Source organism: Lutjanus erythropterus, chromosome 2, assembly GCF_056507025.1.
Source record: "Lutjanus erythropterus isolate fLutEry1 chromosome 2, fLutEry1.hap2, whole genome shotgun sequence".
Taxonomy (NCBI): domain Eukaryota; kingdom Metazoa; phylum Chordata; class Actinopteri; order Lutjaniformes; family Lutjanidae; genus Lutjanus; species Lutjanus erythropterus.
In genome coordinates this window covers 10,220,822-10,245,040 of record NC_139318.1, presented here as the reverse complement: position 1 = coordinate 10,245,040, position 24,219 = coordinate 10,220,822, and the positions used below count along the sequence as shown (strand labels likewise).

General features: G+C 38.0%; 2 protein-coding genes and 1 long non-coding RNA gene across 3 annotated transcripts in view; 2 read left to right on the top strand and 1 right to left on the bottom strand.

Moving 5' to 3' along the window:
* gxylt2 (glucoside xylosyltransferase 2) overlaps positions 1–6,255 on the top strand; it is a 34,184-nt gene extending 27,929 nt beyond the window's left edge. The window contains exons 6-7 of the mRNA XM_084727669.1: positions 3,347–3,519; positions 5,538–6,255. Of these exons, the coding sequence (XP_084583795.1) occupies positions 3,347–3,519; positions 5,538–5,717 (353 nt within the window). The 3' untranslated portion in view covers positions 5,718–6,255. The remainder of the gene's footprint in view (positions 1–3,346; positions 3,520–5,537) is intronic.
* On the bottom strand, positions 2,447–5,564 carry LOC146331165 (uncharacterized). Its single transcript, XR_014771435.1, has 2 exons — positions 5,443–5,564; positions 2,447–2,906 (listed from the first exon to the last, which is right to left on the bottom strand). It is a non-coding gene; the product is annotated as an uncharacterized LOC146331165 (long non-coding RNA).
* A 5,273-nt stretch (positions 6,256–11,528) lies between the features above and the next one.
* On the top strand, positions 11,529–23,684 carry ppp4r2b (protein phosphatase 4, regulatory subunit 2b). Its single transcript, XM_084727657.1, has 9 exons — positions 11,529–11,684; positions 12,396–12,477; positions 14,181–14,351; positions 17,159–17,252; positions 17,336–17,373; positions 17,495–17,569; positions 18,252–18,392; positions 18,497–18,804; positions 22,124–23,684. The coding sequence occupies exons 1-9, from the start codon at positions 11,651–11,653 to the stop codon at positions 22,510–22,512; spliced, it is 1,332 nt and encodes a 443-aa protein (XP_084583783.1). The 5' UTR covers positions 11,529–11,650; the 3' UTR covers positions 22,513–23,684.
* The last annotated feature ends 535 nt before the right edge of the window (positions 23,685–24,219 follow it).

Below are 24,219 nucleotides of genomic sequence, written 5' to 3'. Positions count from 1 at the left end.
CCGGTGTTTGCTTGAAAACGCGGCCAGTCGAGTGTTTGTTTTACATGGTGCGGCTTTGAGCTCTCTGCTATCTCCAGAGAAATGCTCTATTTAATCCACCAGCATTGTTCTGACCTCTGCCTGCTTGTTCTGCAGTCAGGAAACACTTCTGAAGACTGTGACGTCTCTTCAGATCAGGACATCATGGAGTTTAAAGGGAATCTCACATTTTGAGTCATGTGGTTTTTAAATAAACATGGAAAAATGTTTGGGACCCATACTGATATGAGGGAGAAAAAAAATCAAATTGATATCTCAGCTGATATTCTTTATTCAGAATACAATATACCCTATATAGAATATATACATGAACACAATGCAATGATCCCTCATAATGGAGGGATGACAATTTACTGTTCAACAATAAACTTTACTGTCCAAAATGACATCAGGGCACTGAAACATTAAAATTTTACTGTTATTTTTTTATAATTATAAATATATAATAAATACAAAAATACAAATAGAACAAAATATATACAATATATATTATAAACACATTCTGCATCATGTTATGCAAAAATCATATTGGCATATATCAGACAACATACATGCAGATACCAGTATAGGTCGATATACCTGTAAATGGGCCAATATCGGTTCAATAATATTGGTCAGCTGATGTATCGGTCAGGTTCCATTTTTTTTACTTTACTAGCCTGGTACGGTACAAAGACCAAACCTTATCAGATGTACTGTAAAGTATAGTACTCACTGTATAATATATATCACTCTATGCACCAATTTGCTCCCTCAACTTGAAAGTTTATTGGAAACAGTTGGTGCACAAAACCTTTAATGTGCACTGTAAATGTTTGTGATCTGGTTCAACGTAAAAATTTAAGTTAACTAGACTTGAATAATTAGTTTAAATTCTTATTTGAGTCTTGTAAAGCCAAAGAATAAAGTTAAATGAACCTGAGGAAACAGAATCAATATCGATACTCAATGCCTTTACCTAAAGATATTGATTAAAATAATCCAGTACCATTTTTTTTTATTCTTTGCTTTTTCATTGTGGTTTGGTACGTGACCAAGGTATGTAACCTTGGTATGTAACCAAGGTGAATAGCAATGAATGGAATAAATAAAATGGACAGACAATTAAAATATAATTACAGAGAAAACAAAAAACAAAACAAAAACACTCGTACACAAACCCTAAACAAGGTTGCCAATATCAGTCATTCCCAAACAGTGTGTTGTGACCTACAGGTGGGTCACAGGAAATTTTATTTAGGTCACCAAATAAATAAAAAAAAATGGAAGAAATTCTACAAATTTAAGATTTATATCTTCATTGTGTCTTTTGTAAAGCATATAAAATGTCCATATTGTTTCACTGATGAGAAGAAAGAGGAGCCTGTTCGTTCCTCCTAAATGCACCTTGGTCTCATTTATGAAGTAGGCTCAAATTTCCTACACTGTTAGAACGAAAAAGTTGAGTAAACCTAAAATTTCTATAGATTTTTGAGTTTTGAGCCCAACTCAGTTTTACCAACTAATAATGTTTCAGAGAGATAATTTACTTTCCTTCTTAAGATTAGCTTGAATTGTAATACAATTTATTTTGAAATGGCGTTTCTTAACAAATAAAGTAACTCATCCCAACTAAATATCATAACTCAGAGAAACTTTTATAAGTTTATTTCAAAATGAAAGAATCTGAGTTGGGCTCAAATAAAAAAAAAACTGTTGAGACAACTCAAAATTTCAAAGATTTGTTTTTATTTCCTCTTGTCAAGAAAACAACGAGATAGCCTGTTAACTCAGCCTAAATAAATTTATTTAAAGTGTATGCATCCATCAAAATAATATAAGGTGATGTGGAAATGGCAGTACAAACTGTCAGGAATGTTCATTTATACACAATTTAACTCTTCAGGATTTTTTGAGAAGGTTTATTGTGAATTGGGTCATGATGGTTTGTTATTTTTAAAAAGTGGGTCACCAGGAAAAAAGTTTGGGAAACACTTTCCAATATTATGTTCGTATATAATAAAAGGTGGCTAAATATTTAAATTAAAGTGTTTTCATGTCATTGTAACAGTCCAAGATTTTGTGTCATGGATGAACACATTATATACACATTTTGAAAACATCACACTGGTTGTTCAAATGAACAAATATATCAACATCTGTGCTCTTGTGTGTATTTGATGTTCATACATGCAGCATGCACACATTCTCACCCTGCAGCTGTAGTGTAAGAACCATCAGCCAGTGAGCCGCTGGTTTTTGCACATTTGTACCTCGCAGTGTGAACAATGTAGTGTGTGTGTGGGTTTTTTTTTAGAGGTTTTTGTCTTAGTTTAGGTGCAAACACATAAACAGATGGGAGGAGAGAAACAATCAAACTGGCAGACTGCATAGAAAACTGATGATATTTTCAAACAGTCCATCTTCCGTCTTATTCTTCTTTTTCTTTCTATTGTTTGTGTTGTTGATGCACGCCGTGGAGCAGAAATGGGCTGTGTAGAAAAACTAACCACAGTCACAACTGCAAGTCACATGGCATCCAGAAAGATGTTTTTTCCAGACACATTCCTCGCTATGATAAAGAAACGAGACTTTATCACATTTTGAACCATTTGCTGCAGTAAAGTGTCTGAAGCCAGAAGAAGACTGAAGCACATCAAGCTCTAAATGCAGAGACCCGACGCTTGGAGAACTTTCATTAGAGTGAACGGGGCTCCAGCCTGGAACAATATGTCCTTACTGATGCATCCATATCCTCCCACTGCTGGCTGTTTGCTGCACACATTTTCCACTTAGGCTGCATGTTCAGTTGCTCCAGTCACACAAACAACCTGCCAGTGTCCCGTCCAGGGGGGACGGTGGTCACGTTGGATATTTCATTACTCCAGCTAAAGTGAAATGGAGGAAAAGGGATCATTTATAGTCTAAATATTGATATTTCTTTTATGTAAAGTACTGTTTCTCTTGCTCTTGCTGTCTCTTTCTCTTTACTGCGATTCTGTATCAGATGTTTTTGTGTCAGTTGATGACTTGAGCATTGTTCTCTGTCTCTGGAGTGAACAATGTTCATGCTGATATTGATTATTTGCGAAATCACTGTTCATGCTGATCATGTATGCTTTTTGTAGCACATTCATGCCCAACACTGAATGTATTTTCTATACTGTGATACTCAAGTTCTCTTTCCAGATGTTTTTAGGTGTCCTGGAGAATCCAACAACAATCTACCAATGACAAGTCACTGTCCTCACTGTGTCCTACCATTGTGTTTACATGAGATGTGTTTGGTATAATATATATTAATAATGTGTTCTTGTTTTTTTCCCAGAGTGTCTCTTCATCTTCCCCTGCCAGTGGAACTACAGGCCGGACCACTGTATGTACGGGAGTAACTGTAAAGGGGCTGAAGAGGAGGGCGTGTCCATTCTCCACGGCAACCGTGGAGTGTATCATGACGACAAGCAGCCGGCGTTCAAAGTAGTCTACGATGCAATACGTGAAGTGAGTAATCCTGCGGGATAATCAAGCTTTATTGACACAATATGGTATTTTAAAACATGTTAATCCCTGAGCCCAGTTAATTTTCCACAAGGCATTAACACCTAATTAGTTCAGATAGGAAAGAGCAGAAGAAATTTCACGCATGTGTATTCATGACACTATTTTATTGATCAAAGTGATGACATGAACATGAACAAACAGAATAAGTGAGATAAGATATTTATCTCAAGACAATAGAGCATTTCACAGCAGGCATTTTGATGTGTTAAAGCAGAAAAATACACAGCTGTAACTAATCACATTAATAATGGCTGCATTCCATTTATGTGTGTGTCATTTTCAAGGCCCACATATTGTCCATCGTTAATGTTATTAGTTACACCTGTGCTTTTCCTGCTATGGCACAACAACATATGTGCTGTAAACAAGTTTGAATGAGTAATATAATGTATTAAAGTATATGATACTTTATTATTCCAGTATTCAATAATATAAATGGCTTTAGAGGCCATGTCATTAATTAGTATTATTCGGCTACAATGGCTGCAGATAAACAGAGTCTACAAACAAGGCGCCACCTAGTTTACTTGCTCAGTTTTGTTGGATGTCTATGGGATAGATGGGAAGATAGCCCTGTGGTTCCCAAATGAAATAAAGTTTGTGCCCCCCCACCCCACAATTATTAGCACCCTTTAGCAATAATTTGCTAAGTAACTGATAAAAAAAAAGGATTCAAGTTGAGTTTTAATGAAATAAAGGCCAGTATGATAGCATCAGAAAATTACTGTTTGTTTTTTTTTTCTTTTTCCTTAACATAAATTCATAAATATACAAATATTTAACTTTGTTTCACTTTGTATTTTTTTCCTGGTCATCTGCGCCCCGGAGAGCCACTATAGAGTGAAATAAAGTAGAATGAAAATGATTTATCTGGGGAAAATAAACAAGAGTTTGCTGATGCTATCATGCTGACCTTTATTTCATTAAAATTCAACTTGAATCCTTTTTCATTAGTTACTTTACTTAATGATTGCTAATAATTGTGGGTGTTTTTGTGCTTATGAAGAGGGCCATGCCAGAAAAACTTCTCTCTAGAGAGGCCTGCTTCCCACTTTGGAAGTCTCTGATCTAGATAGTTTTGGTGTGAGTTGCTGAGTTTTGGAGATGCAGTGTAATAGAACTAGATGGCACTAAGCTTGTGGTGCTTAAAGCCTCAAAATATGCATTTGAAAAAGCCAGCAGCAATGTCTCTTTCTAGAAATTATGACCAGGTTACTTAAGATAATGCACAAACATTGCTGAGATCTACTGAATTATACTCAGTAACTGTATCATTGTGCATATTTTGGCGGTTTGAGCAGCATATTTTAGAGAAGGCAGCTGTATCTATGACCAGTATCTCCAAACTCTGCAACTCACGCCTGAATGATTCAGATGGATAAAATTGCACTACAGGTAGGAGGAAATATATTGTTTTTTTGTTTTGTTTTTTTCAGGTGAACTGTCCCTTTAAGAGCTATCTGGCTTATCTTCTTTCATATCCCCCTAAAATTATTCAAACCATATATGGGCAATGTGAATGTACATAGAAATTTCTCAATAGCCATCAATCATTTCATCTGACTCTAGTTGATGCTAAGATACATATTTTCCAAAAAGTTGGACTGCTCCTTTAATGACTCCAGCTCAGCAAAACAGCAGCTTTGAGTATTTTCTCTGTGGTACAAATTCTCTCTTGCTTGCATTAAACAATCTGGGTCAGTTTTTAAATTTAGAATTTGTTTTCTCCGGCAGCGGAGTCAGTCCCCCCTCTGCTCTGCTGAGATAAGCCTCTTAAAGACGAGCCGGGTCGTAATTTATGATTAATACAGAACGTCACCGCCACCACCTCACCCCACCCCTGTCGACGCAATTTGTAAATACCATTTAGCCTGTGATATGTTCCATTAAAAAAACCATCACGCTGAAATAGCTGTGGGATCACAACTGACACGGGATGATGTCTCTGTTTCCTGCAGTTTCCCTTCGAGGACAACATGTTCCAGTCGCTCTTCTACCCCATCCAGACCAAGTTCCTGGACACGGTCAACACGCTGTGCGGGCGCATCCCTCAAGTCTTCCTCAAGCAGATAGAAAAGACCATGAGGAAGATGTTTGAGGACAAAGTGGTCCGACACGTCAAACCGCACAAAAACTGATGGAGGAATGGACTCCCTGTTTTATCTGACAACACAGAGGACCGTCTCGCTGTGGATTATGTGTCAAACCAGCATCTCCTAGATTGAACTGGCGGCTTCAACACTTCCTGGAGTGGTCTCATGAACATTATGATCCTCCAGTGATGGGATGGGTAATAGGCCTACGTATACAGAGAAGCATACAGTGCTGGTCAGTGGTGCCGTAGAATAGGTTTGCCTTATTGCCATCTAAAACCTTTCACATCCCAGTCGTGTGCAGCAGGGAAATGTTGGAAGTGGAAAAAAAAGACTGCATGAATTGTTTATTTGCCAAGAATTATGAAAGTATCAGCTCTTCATCTCAAGGGTAGGCTAAAAGCAAAACTGAAGGCATATTTGTGTCAATGGAGAGTTTAAAGGAATATTTTATTTTATTTTATTTTTGTGGGGTTCTATGAGGTATTTATCAATAATCAGTTTATTAGCTACAGTAGATGCTGGTCGGCACACTCAGTTTAGAGAAGCAGAGAGGAAGCTAAGAATGCACTGCTGTGGACGGGGTTAGGGATGTTCATTTTTTAGACTAGCCTAAAGGTAAGAAAATACTCAGAAAATCGTCAAAACTTAACACAATCTATTGATATGTATAAGAAGCCCTTTGAAGCTGTTAATCACATTCGTGAATAACCAAACTATTTTAAATGCCACTGTGTGAAATACACTTTACACATTATCCTACAAAACGTGACAACAACTCCCGAAATGTGGTATCTTCTCAGGCATTCTTTTCATTTTCTAGATCAAAATACTGCAGAACTGTGCTGGTTTTATAAGATGTCATGTCCTTCACTTACATTACAATTACAACAATTTCAACAACATCAGGACCATGCAGGCATAAGCTCAGGAATAAAGGGTTACCGTCTGCTGGGGCTGCAGCCCCTGCTAGTGGTGGGTGGCAGCATAACATCTCATCTTAACTAGTGAGTGTAGCAATCTTTAATTGGTTAGTCAAGTAATCTCACACAACTCTAGATGGGTTCAGCAACAAAATGTATTTTGACCACTTAAAAAAGGTCCACACCAAAAAAAAAAGCCCCATCAATATCACTTTAAGTGTATGTTATATTTAGAATATTTTCACAGCCTTATCTTGCCATCAGACAGCCTTTTCTTGTAGGAAAGCACTGTTTTATAAGCTAAATATCGCTCTCTAAAAACCAACCAAACTCCATAGGCGAAAATGGTGTTTTTATCTTGGGGAGATGCTTGACTACCACTGCCTCAATCTTTTAGTTTGTTTATGTCATTGTGCTACTTTAGTGAATGCGAACCGTCCCTCTAAAACACTGATGTCACACTATAACTCAAACTAACTAGCAGATTGAGGCAGTAGTACTCCAGCAACTCCCACATCCTGAGGGGTAAAATCACTGATTTCACCCATAGAGTTTGGTTGGTTTGGAGAGAGCTTATCTAACAGCGCTTTCCTGTCAGGAAGGCTGTCTGACAGCAAAGTCAAGCAGTGAAAATATTGAAAATATAGCGTACATTTAAAGCAATGTTGAATTTGTAAGTGGCTAAAAGACCTTTTGTTACAGGAGTACATTACTTAGTTCGCTGCTGGTGCTCCTCTCTGCTTCTCGTAACTGGAGGCGTGCAGACAAGCTTCTGCTGTAGCTGATATACTATCGATAAATACCTCACCCAACCCCACTTCAATAAATCTGAACTATCCCTCTAACAAAAGTATCTACCTTTTTTTATTTTTCCTCATGAACATGCTCAACTTTGGACTTTGGAAAGCTTTACTACTTGAAGTAGTAGATCCATAAACCCCTCCACTAAAATCATGTGAATGTTTTACCAGCAAATAACTTGAAATGTGAGCCTGAATGAATGAGAAGAGTCTGTTCTGTTCTGCAGTTGCCAAATGCCACTGTCAGTATTAAATACAGCACAAACAGAGGTAATATGGACTTTAATGTTACATACCGAATGTTAAAATGCACTTTCAGAATGATATTAGGACTGGATGGTTGTTAGTACACAACATGTCCACTTTAGATGCTACACTGTCCAAGAGGATCCAAACCAAAAGTGCTAGCATTTAAAGATAGCGACAGCTGATTATGTGCCATATAAATATTCATGTCTGCCATGTTTACTATTACGAGAAAATGAGTGGCATAGACGTGTGTGTGTCTGAGACGGTATCTTAGTTTGTAATATGATGTATGGTCTGTTGTGAACACATGGGTAACATGTTTTAGCAGCATTACTTTCAATGTGGTGTCATGTTCTAAATATATCATTCAAACTGGAAACTGAAAATGGCTCTACAGTCAACATGTGTTTCTAAATAAATCAATGCAATGTACTGTGTCTCATTTAATAACACAAATGGAGTGTGTATTAATTATGCAGCGAGGTGAGACATGCTTTAGGTACAAGTTGTGATGCCTGACCAATCTGCTGCATCGCATCACCAAAGTTTTGCCTTGACAAAAGCATCTGCATTTAAATTTATTTTTTCAATACTTATTGTGTTAGCACAATACGTATAGAAAAATAACATTTTATAAACCTTATTAATTTGAGGTTTAACTTTAAATTGTGTTGCACCAAACTTTAGAACTTCCTAAAAGTAAGAAAGATTACATTTAAATCTCTTATTAAACCTCCATTTAGTTTTACTCTGAACCTAGATTAAATTAAATTGTGTTATACTAAAACCTTTAATTCTGATTTAAAATGTGATCCAGTATTAACTTACAACTGAGGAGGTTAAGCTTGTCTAACTAACTTTCAGCTAGCTACCAAACAATGTAACGTAAACTTTTTAGCTAGCTAAGAAACAGAGTAATGCTTTGTTAACTTTTTAGATAGCTAGCAAGCAATGTAACATTTTAACTTTTTACGTAGCTTAACTTGTTAGCTCTCTAGCCAATGATGGAATGCTATATTAACTTTTTAGCCAGTAATGTAATTTTTTTAAATTAACATTTTAGCTATCTAGCCAACAATGTCATGTTTTATTAACTTTTATCGAGCTAAGAAACAACATAATGTTTTATTAACTTTTTAGCGAGCTAGCAAGCAATGTAACATTTTGTTTTTGTTGTTCAGAAATAGAGAAGAGCTGAAAGTTACTGGTTTTTCCCACTCTGTCATAGAGTTTGAGATCTGTGCCTGAACCCAATGGGACCTGACGGGTTTGGGTTGTGTTGGGCCAAATTTCTCACATACTTCATGGTCTTACGTTGGGTTTGGGCTCTATTATTATCAGTAGTAGTAGTATTTTTTCCCCATTTTCTCTCCAGTTTTGTCACTGTTAATTGAAATTCTACTACTGTTTGCTACATAGAGGGAAGCTTGTTAGGAAAAATGTCGGGTTGTAATGGGGTTCAGGTTGAAATATGCTAATGAGGGACGAGTTCAGGTGGGGTTCGGACAGAATTCTGACGGGCTTGGGCCTTTTTTGGGCTCAACTTTTCAGGCCCGATTAAAGTTCTACTCTTTCATACTTTCTAGTTCCCACAAATTCATGAATTTATTTCGTTTTGGGCTTTTGCCTTTATTGAAAGGGATAGCTGAAGAGCAGACAAGAAAGGTGGTAGAGAGAGAGGAAGATATGCAGTTAAGGACCACAGCCACAGTCGAACTGGGAGCCGCTGTAGAGGAACGACAGCCTCAGCACATGGGTCGCATGTTCCACCAAACTATTTAATTTCAGTTTATCCTGCATAAATAAATTTGAACTTACTAAACAGAGATTAGTTTTGCTAAACTCTGATTAGAACCAATCGTCTTTGCTGGGGCATCCCAGTCTCTGTATTTCACCAATGACTGATAGCATTTTTTTTTTTTCACTGGTTGGGAGCCCCCCCAATTCTGTCCCATCAGGATTTCAAACAAATTTAGTCCTTTAAACCCAGTTTCAGTTCTTGAATCCATGTCAGGAGCCATGGGAACAGCGGATTGGCAAAAACCAATATAACAGAGTTTACTGAGAATACAGGGCAATATTGTCACTCTGCTGTTTGCTGCTTTGTAACAACAAACATTTGTTCAGTTGTGGTCATATTCAGTATGTTATAACTTGTTTTTTATTAAAAACACAACAACATAGAATAACATAATGCAAAATTGATGATTTTCCAAACCAGCTGACATTCAGACAGATCAGGGGTGGATAACAACATTTCATGAACCGTGACTGTACAGAAATGTCACATAAGGCCTTATTATGAGGCGCTTTAGACGGAGCTTTTAATCCTGTTGTTTTGCTTTTTGGATTTTTCCCCACAGGGCTGATACTGCATGGAGTACACAGCCCCTCTAAAGGTAGAGCTTCTCATTTTTTTCTCAGCTCCTTACAAGGTAGAAAATATACCAGGGACTCCCTCATGTATGTTCCTTTGAAAAAATTCCACACTTCTACTTAGTTACAGGAAATTGTAACAGAAGAGAAATGTAATATGAGATATTAGACACGTATTAATTATATATACAGTATATAGAGCGTGAGACAGTTATATTAATTGATAATTAACTGCACTATGCAGCCTTTTGTAAAATAAGTAAATATATTTATATTATGGTAATTTAAATTAATTAATCTGAAAACATTTACTGCTGGCTGAATGAGTCTTGTATTATCTTCAAAGTGAGTATTTTGGGTATTCCTGCAGTTTTTCAGTAGTACTTCTGGGCTTTGTTATTGACATGAATGACTAAGCCCTTCGACTTTGTGGCAAAAAATGCAAAGTTAATAATAGCAACTTCATGCAAAGGCTCTGGCACAGAAGACCGTAAGCCCATGGGGCCCTGGGCCTGGATTTAACAGGCCCATTCAATAATCCACCAATGCCTGTAATGGATGAGATAAGATTTCCTTTTTAATAATATTTTTGGGGCTTTTTTAATTGCCCTTTTTTGATAGTATAGAAGCTGAAGAAAGACAAAGTTGGAACTGAACCTGGGCCACAGTGACTAAAGAACTCAGCCTTTTTACACGGGGTGTGCACTCTGTCAAATGAGCTACCAAGTCGCCCCTGAAATAAAATTTCTGATTTTCTTAAATTGTTCCACAATAACACAAACCCCAATCATTTGTGTGATTTCTGTGTATATGAGTATGTGTTGTAGGGCTGAGCAATTCAACAAAATTTTATCAAAATTGCAATATGGTCCACTGCCGTTTTCAAACCGCAGGAGGTGCAGTATTTGTTAAAGGCAAAATGTGTGTCAAAATACCATTTTAAATTAAACATTTTTGTATGGAACAGATCCCTGCAAAATATCACACCATAACTATTTTAATATGTTTTCCAATGAAAAGGAGCATTATAATGAAAAAAAACAAAACAAATTCCTATAATATTGCAAATTATACTGCCATATTTCAACACCAGTCGAAGTAATTCCAACTCAAATACTCAGATTGTGATACATAAAAAAGAACTTGATTGGTAACATCTATAAGAAATATAAAAAGTCCATAATAAATTGATAAAATAATAAATAAAATAAGGACAAAATGGCAAAAAAAAGAGGTAAAAACACTGGCAGATTAAATACATAAATATACATACATAGGCAATAAATATAGCAGTAATACATTATAGCAGCAGTCTCAGACTGAAAAGATGGGGAATATGGACAGTGACAGTAGTATTATGTAAATATAGTGTTCATCATACCTTTTAAGTAAACTATATCTATATTGTTTTATTTAATGTAGTTATTATTATGTTTAATTGTATAGGCTCTATTGCTCTTCTTCCCAGTGCAGTGCCTAGTCTGTTGCTGAGCAGGCAGTGACCTCACGGCGCCATATTGAAATGTTCCCTCCTCTCCGCCTGCCCGTGAGATCGTAGCTTAGCAGCAGCAGCAGCTAGCCGCCAGTCTGCTTTTTTACATCCACAAGGCTGACCGAGGGCAACGACGTGATGGAAATTGACTCGCTTCAAGAGGCGCTCAGAGGTCATTTCAGTTTATTTCGATAGTTTTTGTGTTCATTAAGACCACGTGTTATACGTGTGCTCCCGTAATTGTTGTATTGTAAAAAATAAACGGAATGCAGCTCCTGAGCTAATGTCGCTAGCTAGCTGCTACTCAGGAATAGCTAACGCTAACATTACCAGCGGTTTCACGGAAATGGTTAGCTGTCTGTTCAATTTATTAGCCAGGCGATAAAGCTAACCATTATATGATGCTTTTCTATTTTCCGAATTTATATACATTTCCTTCAGTGTTGACAACTCGCTGACAGATGTTTTTGGCTGAGATTATGAATAATTAGCCAGTGTCACCGGTAGACTACCGTTTGCCGGCTACGCTGTTGCGGCTAACTTAACATGCTAGCCCGTGCGCTAAACTTAAGCTAGTTATAGCTAGCAAGCGACCTAGCTAGATGGGTAGCATCCACTAGCCCGCTAACGCTACGTTATGTAAATAGCTAACGTTAATTAGACAAAGTGTCCTCAGAGACCTGCTAACAGGCTTCATTTAATTGGCTGACTTAGGATAATACTGCAGGTAGTTCAAACATCCCGGCTATTATAGTAGAGTTGTAAAAACTGTAGGTTAAGGTAAGTTAAATCAAAGCATGTTCATCTCTGATGGGGCTAGTACATAACGTAACGTCAGTGTGTTGTGTGTTTATTTACGCTGTGGTTTATTTTGTCTCCTCAGATTTTGATAAGAAAGCAAAGAAGGAGGCATGTCCTCTGCTTGAACAGTTTCTATGTCACATTGCCAAGACAGGAGAGACCATGTAAGTGATCATCGCAGACCTGATACATGCCCCTCTCATTACTCCTTACAACTTACGCATACACACATTTTAGTATTTCTTAAAGGAAATTTTAAATGTACTACAAATGTAGTCAAACTTTTTGTTTATGTGCCTTGGAACAGTTTTGGAGAATCCATTTTTTCTGGGTCTGTTGTCCAGTGGTGATGTTAGTGTAACTATATTTTCATGTCTTCTTAATTAAAAAGTTGCCATAGCCTATGTAGCATCCAACCATAGTATGTTTTCGACCAGTTTTGCCAGATTTCCTTTTTTTTCCAACTAGGGGTGTCACAATTTCAATATTCAATTTAGAATTGTTTATAATGAGCTTGCAATTTCACTGCTCAGAATCAAAGGCAGAATCAGTGGTTCTCCCAGTTCCCCTCTCCAAACCTGCCTATTTGCGGTGTCTTGTCTGTGTAGTAAGAATGAACACTATATGAAAAAATTTGAAAATGTAAATGAGTTGTCAGATCGTAAAATCAATGATCTGTTGATCTTTGCTTTTAATGTCAAAGCTGTCAGTGGAGAAAGACAAAAACTTTCATTCAAATAGTGACCTTAAAATTGAAAGTCAAATTGAGGACCTGTCCACATTTCTACAGGTATCTTTAAAAAGTAGCTTTTTTTTCTGTGCATTTGAGTCTGTCGTTGTTTTATGCTACTAAAAACTGAGCTTTTTGGAAACTTCCGCTATGGTGAAGAAATTTACAAACTCCACTTTCAGTGATGTCCAGGAGAAACCGACATTTTTGGGTTGTAATGTCAGAGTGCACTCCAGTGTCTCCTTTGTTTGTTGTCTGTCTGTGCTGTCATCCCCATGGTTACCCTGTTTATTTACATGTGTGGCTGTTTGTTATGGAGGACAATGAATGGCAAGAAAACTTTTTAATGGTTGGCCTTAACTTTATGTAGAACGAGCAACAACAAAAAAATTAGCCCTGTGGATGCCCGCCTTATCATCTTTCTGTGTTCAGACAACATAAAAACAGAGAAGAGAGCTTGAAGTGAAGGGTCTTGTTGTCAACTTCTATCAAACACATGGTATTGACTGCTCATCAAAGTAAATCAACCCCAAGCTAAATCCACAGACTATGGACAGGAAGGGGAAACTTTCTTTGACTACACAAGTGTTGTGTGACTGTTTAATTCAAATACCGTTTAAAGAATAGCTCAACTAAAAGAGTGTGGCTATAAGCATGAACTCTAAGTAGGTATTATGAGTAGGTATTTGAGTGTGTACATTGACAGAATGGACATTTATGTAGAAAGACACAGACAGACATTAAAAGTACAGGGGTGGAAGAGATAAAAACACATGCTGTTGGAAATGTTTTAATAAAAACAGCATTACACAGGAGGATTCTGTGACCAGCAGTCACATTTCCTTGCCTCATCATCACAGTCTGCCTCTTGTTTATAATGAGATGCACATGCAAGTGAATTTTCATGTGACATGCATTTTCAGTTGTTAATATGGGCGGAGAATTTTTTTTTTTTTATTTCAGAAATGGTACTAAAACACTCGGAGATCATTGTGTTTTGTTATTTGTTTTTTTTTTTTTTAATACCTGGTACGTGTGGACTGCCTGAGCTATGGATTTAAAAAATTGAGGCACCTTTAATTCTAACATGTTATGCCAAATGTGTTGAGCCTTATTCTCCTTCCCTCTTTCCTATAGGGTTCAGTGGTCTCAATTTAAGAACTACTTCCTGTTCAAATTGGAGAAGGTGATGGATGACTTCAGAGCCTCAGCACCAGAACAGAGAGGTCCTGCGAATCCCAACGTGGAGTCAGTTCCATTCGAAGATATGAAGGAGAGAATCCTGAAGATTGTGAAGGGATACAATGGGTATGTGGTCAAGTAGTATATTTGTCTATGGCAGTGTTAGTTGCAGGCTAACTGGATGGATTGAGTTGCCTGATTGAGCATGTCTGTTTTCCCATAACCAACACTTACCTTTGCCCTGTTTGATACACAGATATCTGTAGTCTGTGTAATTATTATGGGGTTCATCGCATTAGATTTTTGCAGATATCTGATATGCCAATAATTTTCAAGTCAGTTTGGCTGATTGCTGATAGATGCACATTTTTTCCACCTAATTGCAGAGAGCATCAAGTTACTCCGTAGTGGAATTAACATATTAATATGCCAACTTGAATTGTAAATATGATACCATGCTTTAAAAAAACAAGCTGTAATAAAATACAGCCATGGTTGTTTTTCTTTACCACCTGAAATTAAAATTCTTTTGAGGTTCTAGGACTAAACACTGAGGGTGATATTTACTTAGCCTGATGCTAATCACTGTCATGGCAGAATGGTTTCATGTCTGGAAAGTTATACAGAAATGATTTGTGCTCTCACAAAAATATGCATTAATCAATGACCAGTCAAACAAACTAGACATTATAGCACAGTTATCAGGGCCATGTTGTGCACTAGCACACTCCTGTAGCTGGGAACAGAGAGCTGTCACAATGCGCTGTGTCTTCTTCACACACAGCAGTGTGAAGATCTAGGCTATTAAATTGTTCACATATTGTTCCGAACTGTGTTCTTGAGTCCACAGCTTCAGGATTTTAACTATTTTGCCACTTTTTGAGCACCAATAAGCTGAGCTGAGAGTGCACTAGATACACTGCTGTGTACACCGCTGCATCCGGTGTGTGTGTTTGAAAGAAGCAGACAGAAAGGGATAAAGGAAGGTGGAAGCCAGAGTAATTGCACACATTGTTTTTGGGAATCATTAATACTACACCCGACTGCTGCTTTGTCACTTGACCCACCTGTCAGAACCTGTATTATTTTGTAGAAAGTAGCGGTCGCCCTGCAGGTAAACCAACGACCCGACTCGGTCACTATTTCTTTTTGACAAGTCAAAGCAGCATTGTTGCTGCAGCTGTATTTGTCCCTTTCTTACATGACTAGCTGTTGTTGTTCAGTGCTGGTAGGCATTCTTCTTCTTCCTTTGGCATTTGCCAGCAGACTACAGCACTTGTAAGCTTATATGCTCTCCCTGTCATGTCCAGGAGAATTGCATCGCTAGTACTTACAGAGCTGCAAAAAACAAGTACCGCCACATATCCAAAATTTTGGCATCAACTTGGTTTATTTGAGCTTCCATATTCTTTGTGTGAAATTTATGCCGTACATAAAGCCCTCCAAATCCCCCCTAGCATAACTGCAAACAATCTTGAATTCACATGTGTATATCTAAAATGTGATGTCACAGATCTCAGATTACTGAGGGATATGTCTCAAGAACTAATAGTTCAGTACCAAGTCAGTGCTAAAATTTTGAAAATGTTTGTTTTTATATGCAGGTACCAAAGATGCAATTCTTCTGGACATCACAGGAACAGCGTAAATCCAGTGTGCTCTGTCAGCTCAGCTTATTGGTGCTCAAAGCATGACAAAATAGGTTAAACCTAAAAAATCTATATAGACCCACAAATGTGAACTACTATTATGTTAAAATTAACTGTTACAATAAGAAGGCAAAAAGAGGGAGAGAATGAGAGAGACAAGGCAACAGACTTAATGTCTGAGCAGAAATCACTTCTGCATTACTTTCCAGAAATGTCACCCTGCTCTCCTGACAGTGATTTGTGGCAGGCTCAGTAAACCTCCCCCTCAGTTTTTTTGTCCTAGAACCTCAGACGACTTTTTATGTCAGGTGGCAAAGAAAAGCAACAATAGCTAAATTTCATTGCTGCTTTTGTTTTGTTTTGTTTTCTTGGTATCAAATTAGGTATCGAAAATCATGGAAATTCCCTAGTATTGGTGTCGACTACTAAATGACATCCCTGGTTAAGATCATTGTAAATTATTGAGTGCCTAATATATAGGTAGTAGTGAGTGAATGAGTGAGGAAGTGATTGTGGACAGTACAGGTCTCTGGAACTTCAAGGGACTTTACCTGCTTCGGTGGGATTTCTTTGCTTCTCTTTTAGGCCTAATTGTCAACAATGCCAGATTGAAATTTTAGGATACATCAGACGAGGTCTTCATGAGTGCAAACTTTTGGACTTGGATCAAAGCAGATAGTGGAACTCAAATAAGATGTGCATAAATTAATTTTAAAATAAAAACATCCCATTCAAGAGACCTGAGGACAATCACACCTGGTGCAAAATAGAAGTGACCCAAAAGGCAGGCAGTTCAAACAGACAGAAAACATGAACAGCAGCAGTATGGTGTGTCAGTAATTAATGTAACGATTAAAAGCTTGTACAAAGAGAGAGTTTGTAGCCTTTCTTTGTTTTGTTTTTTTTGTGATTTTACAGTGAGTATCTGGGTTTTTCTAGTGTTGGTTGGACAAAACAACACCTTTCAAGATGACACTTAGTGCTCTGGGACAGTGTAATGGAAGTTTTTCACGTTGGGTAACACGTTAAATGGGTGTAAAGTACACCAAACGCAGTTATTTGTAGCAGTCATAGTTTACTTGATATTTTTCCCTTTCTAGTGATGTTGATGCACAACTTGGCTGCTGCTGTGATTTCTGTCTCAAGCTCCCTGCACCCCTGAGTACTTAACAAAATTGACTCAAAGGGATGGAACTGAGTGTTAAGACATATTTTAAAAATGAAAACCTGAGCGACAGATTTTCTGTTGGGTGACTATTGAATCTGTTTTTCCCTCAATTGTAGAATTCCATTTACGATCCAGCGTTTGTGTGAGCTGCTCACAGAACCCAAGAGGAACTACACAGGGACAGAAAAGTTTCTTCGGGGGGTGGAGAAGGTACGTCATAAGCAGTGTGGCATTTTTAACAACTTGATAATCTGCTGTCGTTCACTCATGTAGAATTTTTTCTTTCCCTTTAGAATGTAATGGTGGTAAGCTGTGTTCACCCAACCTCAGAGTAAGTGTCATGTCCAAACAGAACACCTTTTAAAATAAATAAATAAATAATAATTTGATATCAAGTTTTGGAAATTATCTATTCCACTGGATTAAGAGGGTCTGTTTTTCTGAATTTGCAGGAAAAATGGATGCAGTGCCGTCAACAGAATGAATGGAGTGATGCTTCCTGGGAACACATCTGCTTTTACAGAAAGGTTATACTGGGGACAGATTTAGTCCCTAATCCTGAATTTCTGAAATTAAAGGGACAGCTCACCCCAAAATTCAAAACGGATATTTTTCCCCTGGCCTGTAGTGTGCTGTCTGTCCATCTAGATTATTTTGGTGTGAGTTGCAGCATTTTGGTGATATCAGCTGTAGAGATGTCAGCTTTCTCTCCAATATAATGGGACTGCAGGGTACTTGGCTTGTGGTGCTCAAAGCACCAAAAAAAAAGATAAGATCTCATTTTACTGCAGAAAAAGAATGGTTCCTACATGAAAAGTGCTCTAAACAAGGTCTGAGGATTATTTTGAGCAACTGTGTCATGCTTTCTGGGAACTCCTACTGTTGAGTAGGCCTGCATTAATTGTTTAAGAGTTTAAGAGTAAAAGTTTATTGGTTTAGGATATTTTAAAGAGAAGAAGAGAGACTCAATTTTTGTTTTGATACAAGTCACTTTTCAGTCAAATTCTTTGATATATTGTCTGTTTAAAGCCCTATCAAGACAGTAAGTCTCTCAGATGCATTTTTTCACATGAGCATTTAAGTGCAATAAATGTAAAAAAAATTAATAATTTATGATTATCTATTTTATGTTTTTGTGGTGAATATTGCCTTTAATTGAACATCTAAAATTCATTCCTTTTTCCCTTTATCCTGTTGGGTTTTCCTCAGGAAAGTGAACGGTCCTGGAACTCCCCGGCCGCTCAACCGACCAAAGGTGTCTCTGGCCAATTCACTAGCAGCTAATGGCTTGCCAGACAGCACAGACAACAAAGACCTCAACACAGAGCAAGAAGACGACAAAGACTCCAGGTATGTCTGATGCTCTAACACACCAGAAAATCTATTCCCTGTGTTCAACACAAACCCCACTGGAATAACATCTGTATCTTCCGTTTTCTTCTTTGTTTTGTCAGTGAGGTTTCAGCATCGGCAGGCTCCCTGGGGAGCTCGGTGAAGAACAAACACCCAGACGCAGAAGAGGACATGGAAGCTGAGCAGCAGGAGGTGAAGAGACTCAAGTTCAGCAAGGACGAGGAGGAAGAGGAAGACGAGGAGGATGAAGAGGAAGAGCAGGAGGTGGACACACTGAGGCCTTCACATGCCACCACCTGCCTGTCTAAAGAGGCAGAAGCCATGGTCCAAGAGGAGGAAGAGGAGGAGAAGGTCGGGTACAGCAAGGAGAATGAAGCCTCCAGCAGTGCTGCTGCCACTGAAGACCAAGGTAATTTTTCTTTTTATCCCCCTAATTTAACATTGTGTGTGTGTGTTAATTGGTAAGTGGTTTGTATGTGATGTGATGAGGGGAAATTATATTATGAACTCTTCACACAAGTAGATACGATCTAATACAACACTCCCATTTTCTGTTCAACTTAATGGACATTTTGGAGGTTGTAGTTTTTGGTGCTATTGAGTTTTAATGTGTTACACTTGCTGAAAATCCTTGAAAAAAACTTGAGTTTTAATGCAGTGTTTTCAAGGTTTGAAAAATGCCTGGATTTTGGATAAAACTGCTTGAATTTCTAAATGCTGTTTCAATCAGTGTGGCTTAAAACGAAAAATGCAAATCATTGTTAAAATAATGTCCAAATCCTCCAGCAGTCTCCATTGAAGTCTGCACAAAGGATGTGTTATTTTTCACCATACAGGAGTCTGTGCTTTCAAGCCACATAAACGACAATGTTAAGTGGTAGAACAGAATTTTCAATTAAGCTGAAAAGCTGGCTATAAGTTTGTTCAGCTGGCAAATTCACAGGCTAAATGATATGGTAATGCTAGTAAGTCCATCACGGCACGTTCGTATGTGAAATATGCAGCTGATGTTGCCTTTAAATGATGTAGCTGATAATGTTAATGGTAACGTTCCTTCCTGCAACTGGAATTGTAGCAAACGTTAGATCAGTTCATAACTAGTCAACTAGCAGCTCACTGAATTGGCTGTTTTACATCCACTTCATTCATGTCACTTGCAGACGATTGACACATTTTTAAACCTGAAACTTTGTGTTTTCTGTAAATTTGACAGCTTTCTGAAGAATGCCATCACAAAACATGATTCTTGTTGTGTGTGGGTAGGCTAAAAAGCAGAAACACTTCTCTGTGTAATGCAATATAGTTCACCAGCACCACAAACCACCAGTCAAACAGTTTCAAAACAAATATCTTCATGAAGAGACTGTTGTATTAGATTGCATTCATTTTAAGTCGGTGTACCTAAAAAACTGGTTATGAAAATATGAGACCTATATGTCAGACACAAAGTTGGATCTCCATAATTAGGTTTTTCCATAGCTCAGAAGCTCTCTAATTATTTCCCCAGGTTGTAAACAAAACTTCCCCACAGGAGAACCACCAAAGGGACTGCAGCTTGAGCAACATTGCTTGAGCTTGTCTGCAGCGAGTTACAAGGAAAATGTGATATGCCATTCTATCATCTGCAAGTGTGCAATAGTTTTTTATTTAAATGATGGTTACTGTCCTTTACTGCCCATAGATAAGTATGTTAGTCTTCACATTTCTCTACAGCACCTGGGTAACTGGTGGTATATGCTGCAAGAGCACTTAGATTTATTTCTTGCAAGTTTCACAAAACTGACCGTTTTGAGTCATAGAATGGATCCTTTTATGGTTCAGCTAAAAACATGGTTGGGATTAAATTAAAGGAGGAATCTGTAATATATTTACTGTAATAAATCATGCCATGACCACCATATTTCATCAGATCAAGGAAAGCTGTTAAGTTAAAACACTTGTTTCTCTGACATCAAAGCTGCAGCCACAGAGTCTGCCTTTTGAAATTTCTATTTCAGGCAGGAATAGCTGGTTTTGTTTGCCTGTTTCACCTTAATTAGAGTTCAAATTAATGCCAAATGCTCACCAAATGAGATGGTGGCTGTTTGAGTCGTAAGAAATCATGAATAATCTTGTGTAGGTGTAGATGTGTAGATGTTTTTAATGGTTAAATTGAACAATATGATGATGGAATCTGGCAGCCATTTAACTCAAAGTCCTGAGTGTGTATTTTCAGAGCAGTGGGCTTTTGTTTTCAGGATAATTAGTGTCTTGTTCTGGAAACTAAATAATCATGACCAAAAGGAAGTTGATATGAACAGCTAGTAAAGGAAACCTAGTATCATACATTGATTTCTGTGGTTGTAAAAGAATTTGCGATTGCATCTGTAGTAACAATTTAAGTGTGAAGATAAGTTTTCAAGAGTTTTGGAATTTTTGGTTCCGGTGTTGTGAAAGTACTTAAATCTAAGTTGTACAAACCCTGTTTTTTATTCTGAATCAACAAGTTTGGACTTTATAGGGTTTCAGATTGCTGTGGTGACTTTCTGCATAGACAGAATTTGGCTGTTACTTAGAATGTGACCTGATCAGCTGCGGTTTAGGACAGGCTCCTTTCCAACCAGTGCTTTCAGTGTTTCAGCATACAGCTGCATGCTGTATTTCAGTGTGATTTGCACTGTCAAAACAAGTGTGTCCAGCTGTGACTGTGGTTTTCTCTTCGACTGTGAGAAAATGTTCACAAGATCAGCAAAGATGTCCAGAAGTTTTCTCATGATGTCCATGTCAGATGGATATGGGTAGATGGTAGACACAGATATAATTTGCATTCACATTAATATGATCGACAGTTGCAGGTGACATTGGATTGGGAGTGAATCCAGTTGTGCAAATTTGAAAAGTGCAGCTAGCCATGTTGAGATAACTATCATATCAAAGCCTAATTAGAGCCATCTCCATTCTAAGATGTTACATGATAAGAGGCATATTATTCATGAATCTTATATTATTCTTGTGATATTCTCGACTTAAAATACTTCTGTAATGTAAATTTAATCTGTCTCCTCTGCAGTAATGAAAGGAAACATTGAACCCATTTTGTAAGCTTATGTGAGTGGATGCGACAAGTTCTGTTGAATGATAAATTAAGTAGGGTGTGTAAAGGAAAGCAAACTAGTCATTCATCTGTTGTCTGGAAAGATTTGGGTCATTCCACGGTCTGAAGAGGACTGAAACACAACATAAAACATTTTCTGTGGTGTGTATTACGGGGTTCTTCCAGGTGCTGGAAATCCTGGAAAACACTTGAATTTTAATTTAATGTTTTCAAGTGTTGAAATTACGTGAAATTGTTATTGCATTACTTTGATGATACATTGCTCTGACCAAATAGTTTGCTTTTTAGATAAATAATAAAATAAGTAAGAGAGTGCTAAATTTTCTTTCTTTTTTGATGAATCCAAGTCTATTTAGAAACAGGAAACTAATTTTGAAACATTAAACTTTGTTGCATTTTTACTCAATTTTTCACCCTTCTGTAGAATTCTATCACAAAACATAAATTAACATCTGATTTAATGTGATGAAGTGAAATGGGCCTTAGAATTTTGATCATGTATATTAGTGCCATTTTCCACAGCTGTAAGGTGCTGGAAAAGACTAGGAATTCTTGAAAAATGCTTGAATTTGACTTTGGAAAAGGTGTAGGAACCCCGGTGTTAAAACGACCCGTTTCCACTTTGTCACCACAGAACCGACGAGCAGCACCCAGGCCGAGGCGTGCGCCGGCACAGGTCAGGAGGCCGAGCAGGCCGAGAGGGAGGTGCCGTGCGGCTCCCAGGAGGAGGGCAGCGACATGGATCAGACGGAGCAGCAGGCCCCCGCAGGCGTCCTGGAGAGCCCCGAGACCAGCAGGGACAGTGAGGAGAGCAACAGCGACCCAGTCAGCAGCAGCAGCAGCAGCAGCAGCAGCAGTAGCAGCAGTGGTAGCAGCTGTAGCATAGAGGAGAGCGCAGAGGCGGCCAGAGAAGACGTTGCTCTAGCTCCCTCCAGCAGTACGACTGAAGCTCCTACAGAGGGCGCCATGGAAAGTGCCACCTTGAACACTGGGACCACTGAGGAGCCCATGGAGCAGGACTAGACTGAAGGCCCCCCTTTGCAGCCATGTGTGACCATAAACCAGCTCGTCCTTGAATCCAGCGTGACTGTCACTGGGAATGAGGATAACTGCACCTCGTACACAAGACGAACACCTCGTCCCGCTTTTTGGACACTCCTCCAAAATGGCTACCTGGCATTGATGTGGGCATACAAATGATTTTTCATTTGAAGTTTTTTTTTCTTTTTAACTGGAATATTTTATTGATCTTCTTATCCTCTTGTTTTTAAGTTTCCCTTAAAAGGGGGTTGGTTGCAGCTGCCTTGAGTTCCTCGGCTGGATTTTTTTTGTCTTGTTTTTTTGCGGGACGACGGGGTTGTTCAGATGCTGGGGTGGTCTGGTTCTTTTCTTACGCCACTCGCTCCAAACATTTTGGACATTTTGAAGATTGGTAGTCTATGTTTTGTACCCTTTAAGCCCAGTGTACCACACTACCAGGGTCAGAACAGAGCCATACCAGCCCCTCATTATTTATGAAATGATGTGAGCTCCCACCACTGTTTCTTCTCCCGACTGAAGCTCATGTAAACCCAACGCCCCCCACCGCCATGTTGTTACTCCACAAAGTTCCACCTGGCTGTTGAGAACATGCATCGTTTTAAAATTCATTTCTCCATCCTCATTTCAGGGGATACAATTTTGTGTCCTTACATTATTTTAACCGTATTTTTGCAATGATACACTACCAGTCCCACTGAACAATACTATGACATGCTACCTTGTAGAGGAGTGTTCTGTAAAATGATATATTTTGGATGCATAAAAAACCACCATAATTTATATGATCATTTCAATTCAATGAGTTATTTTGGAGTCTGTTTTTTTTTGTTTTGTCTGCCAGTTGTAGTTTCCAAAACCAGCTGTAAGTACAAAGATGACTTCCGCTTTCTTTGTATTGTGATGTCACCATGTTGTCTCACCGACCGATATCCAGAGCAGTTTTCTGGTTTCCAGTTCTACACCTGTTTCTGCAGCTGTACTTTTTGATATTTAGAATTTTAAATTTCTGTAAAGTAGATTTTTGTAGATTGTAATACAGTATGTGTTCACTGCCTTTGTGAAACCATATATTATTGTATAATTTCTGTGTATACTCTGAATGCTTTTGCTTTCAGTGCGGTATTCAGAAACAGCAATAAATGTTAACATTTTTATGTGTGGTGGTCTTGCTTACTTTCACACAGCACTTCATTCAGGACTGCCACCAATGGTTATTTTCTTTATTGATTCTGTTGAATATTTTCTTGATTAATCAGTTAGTTGTTTGATCCATAAAATTTTTGTCCCCCGAAGCTCTCCAATGTCTTGTTTTATCCACAATCCAAAAATATTTAGTTCAGTCAGAGACAAAAAAAAAAGATGTTTAGGAACTATTTCTTTTTCTGGACTACTATTTTTGGAAATTAACTTTTGGCTCCAGCTTTTATCAGCAACACAAAACTCTGTTGTGGAACCTGTGTGTACCCAAAAATCACAAAAACACTTTAAAAACAATTAAAATGCCTGTATTATCACAGCATGGTTATGTTGGACCTTACACAGATGCTGACTTGAAATGCAACACGGTGGCGTGAACTGTGAAGGCACCATAACTCTTGGTGCTTTTCAGCACACGACGGTGCAGCAAGGCAACTCTCTGATGATGGCTTGTATGCTGAAATGCTTTTTTTTCAAGGTCCAACAAACAAT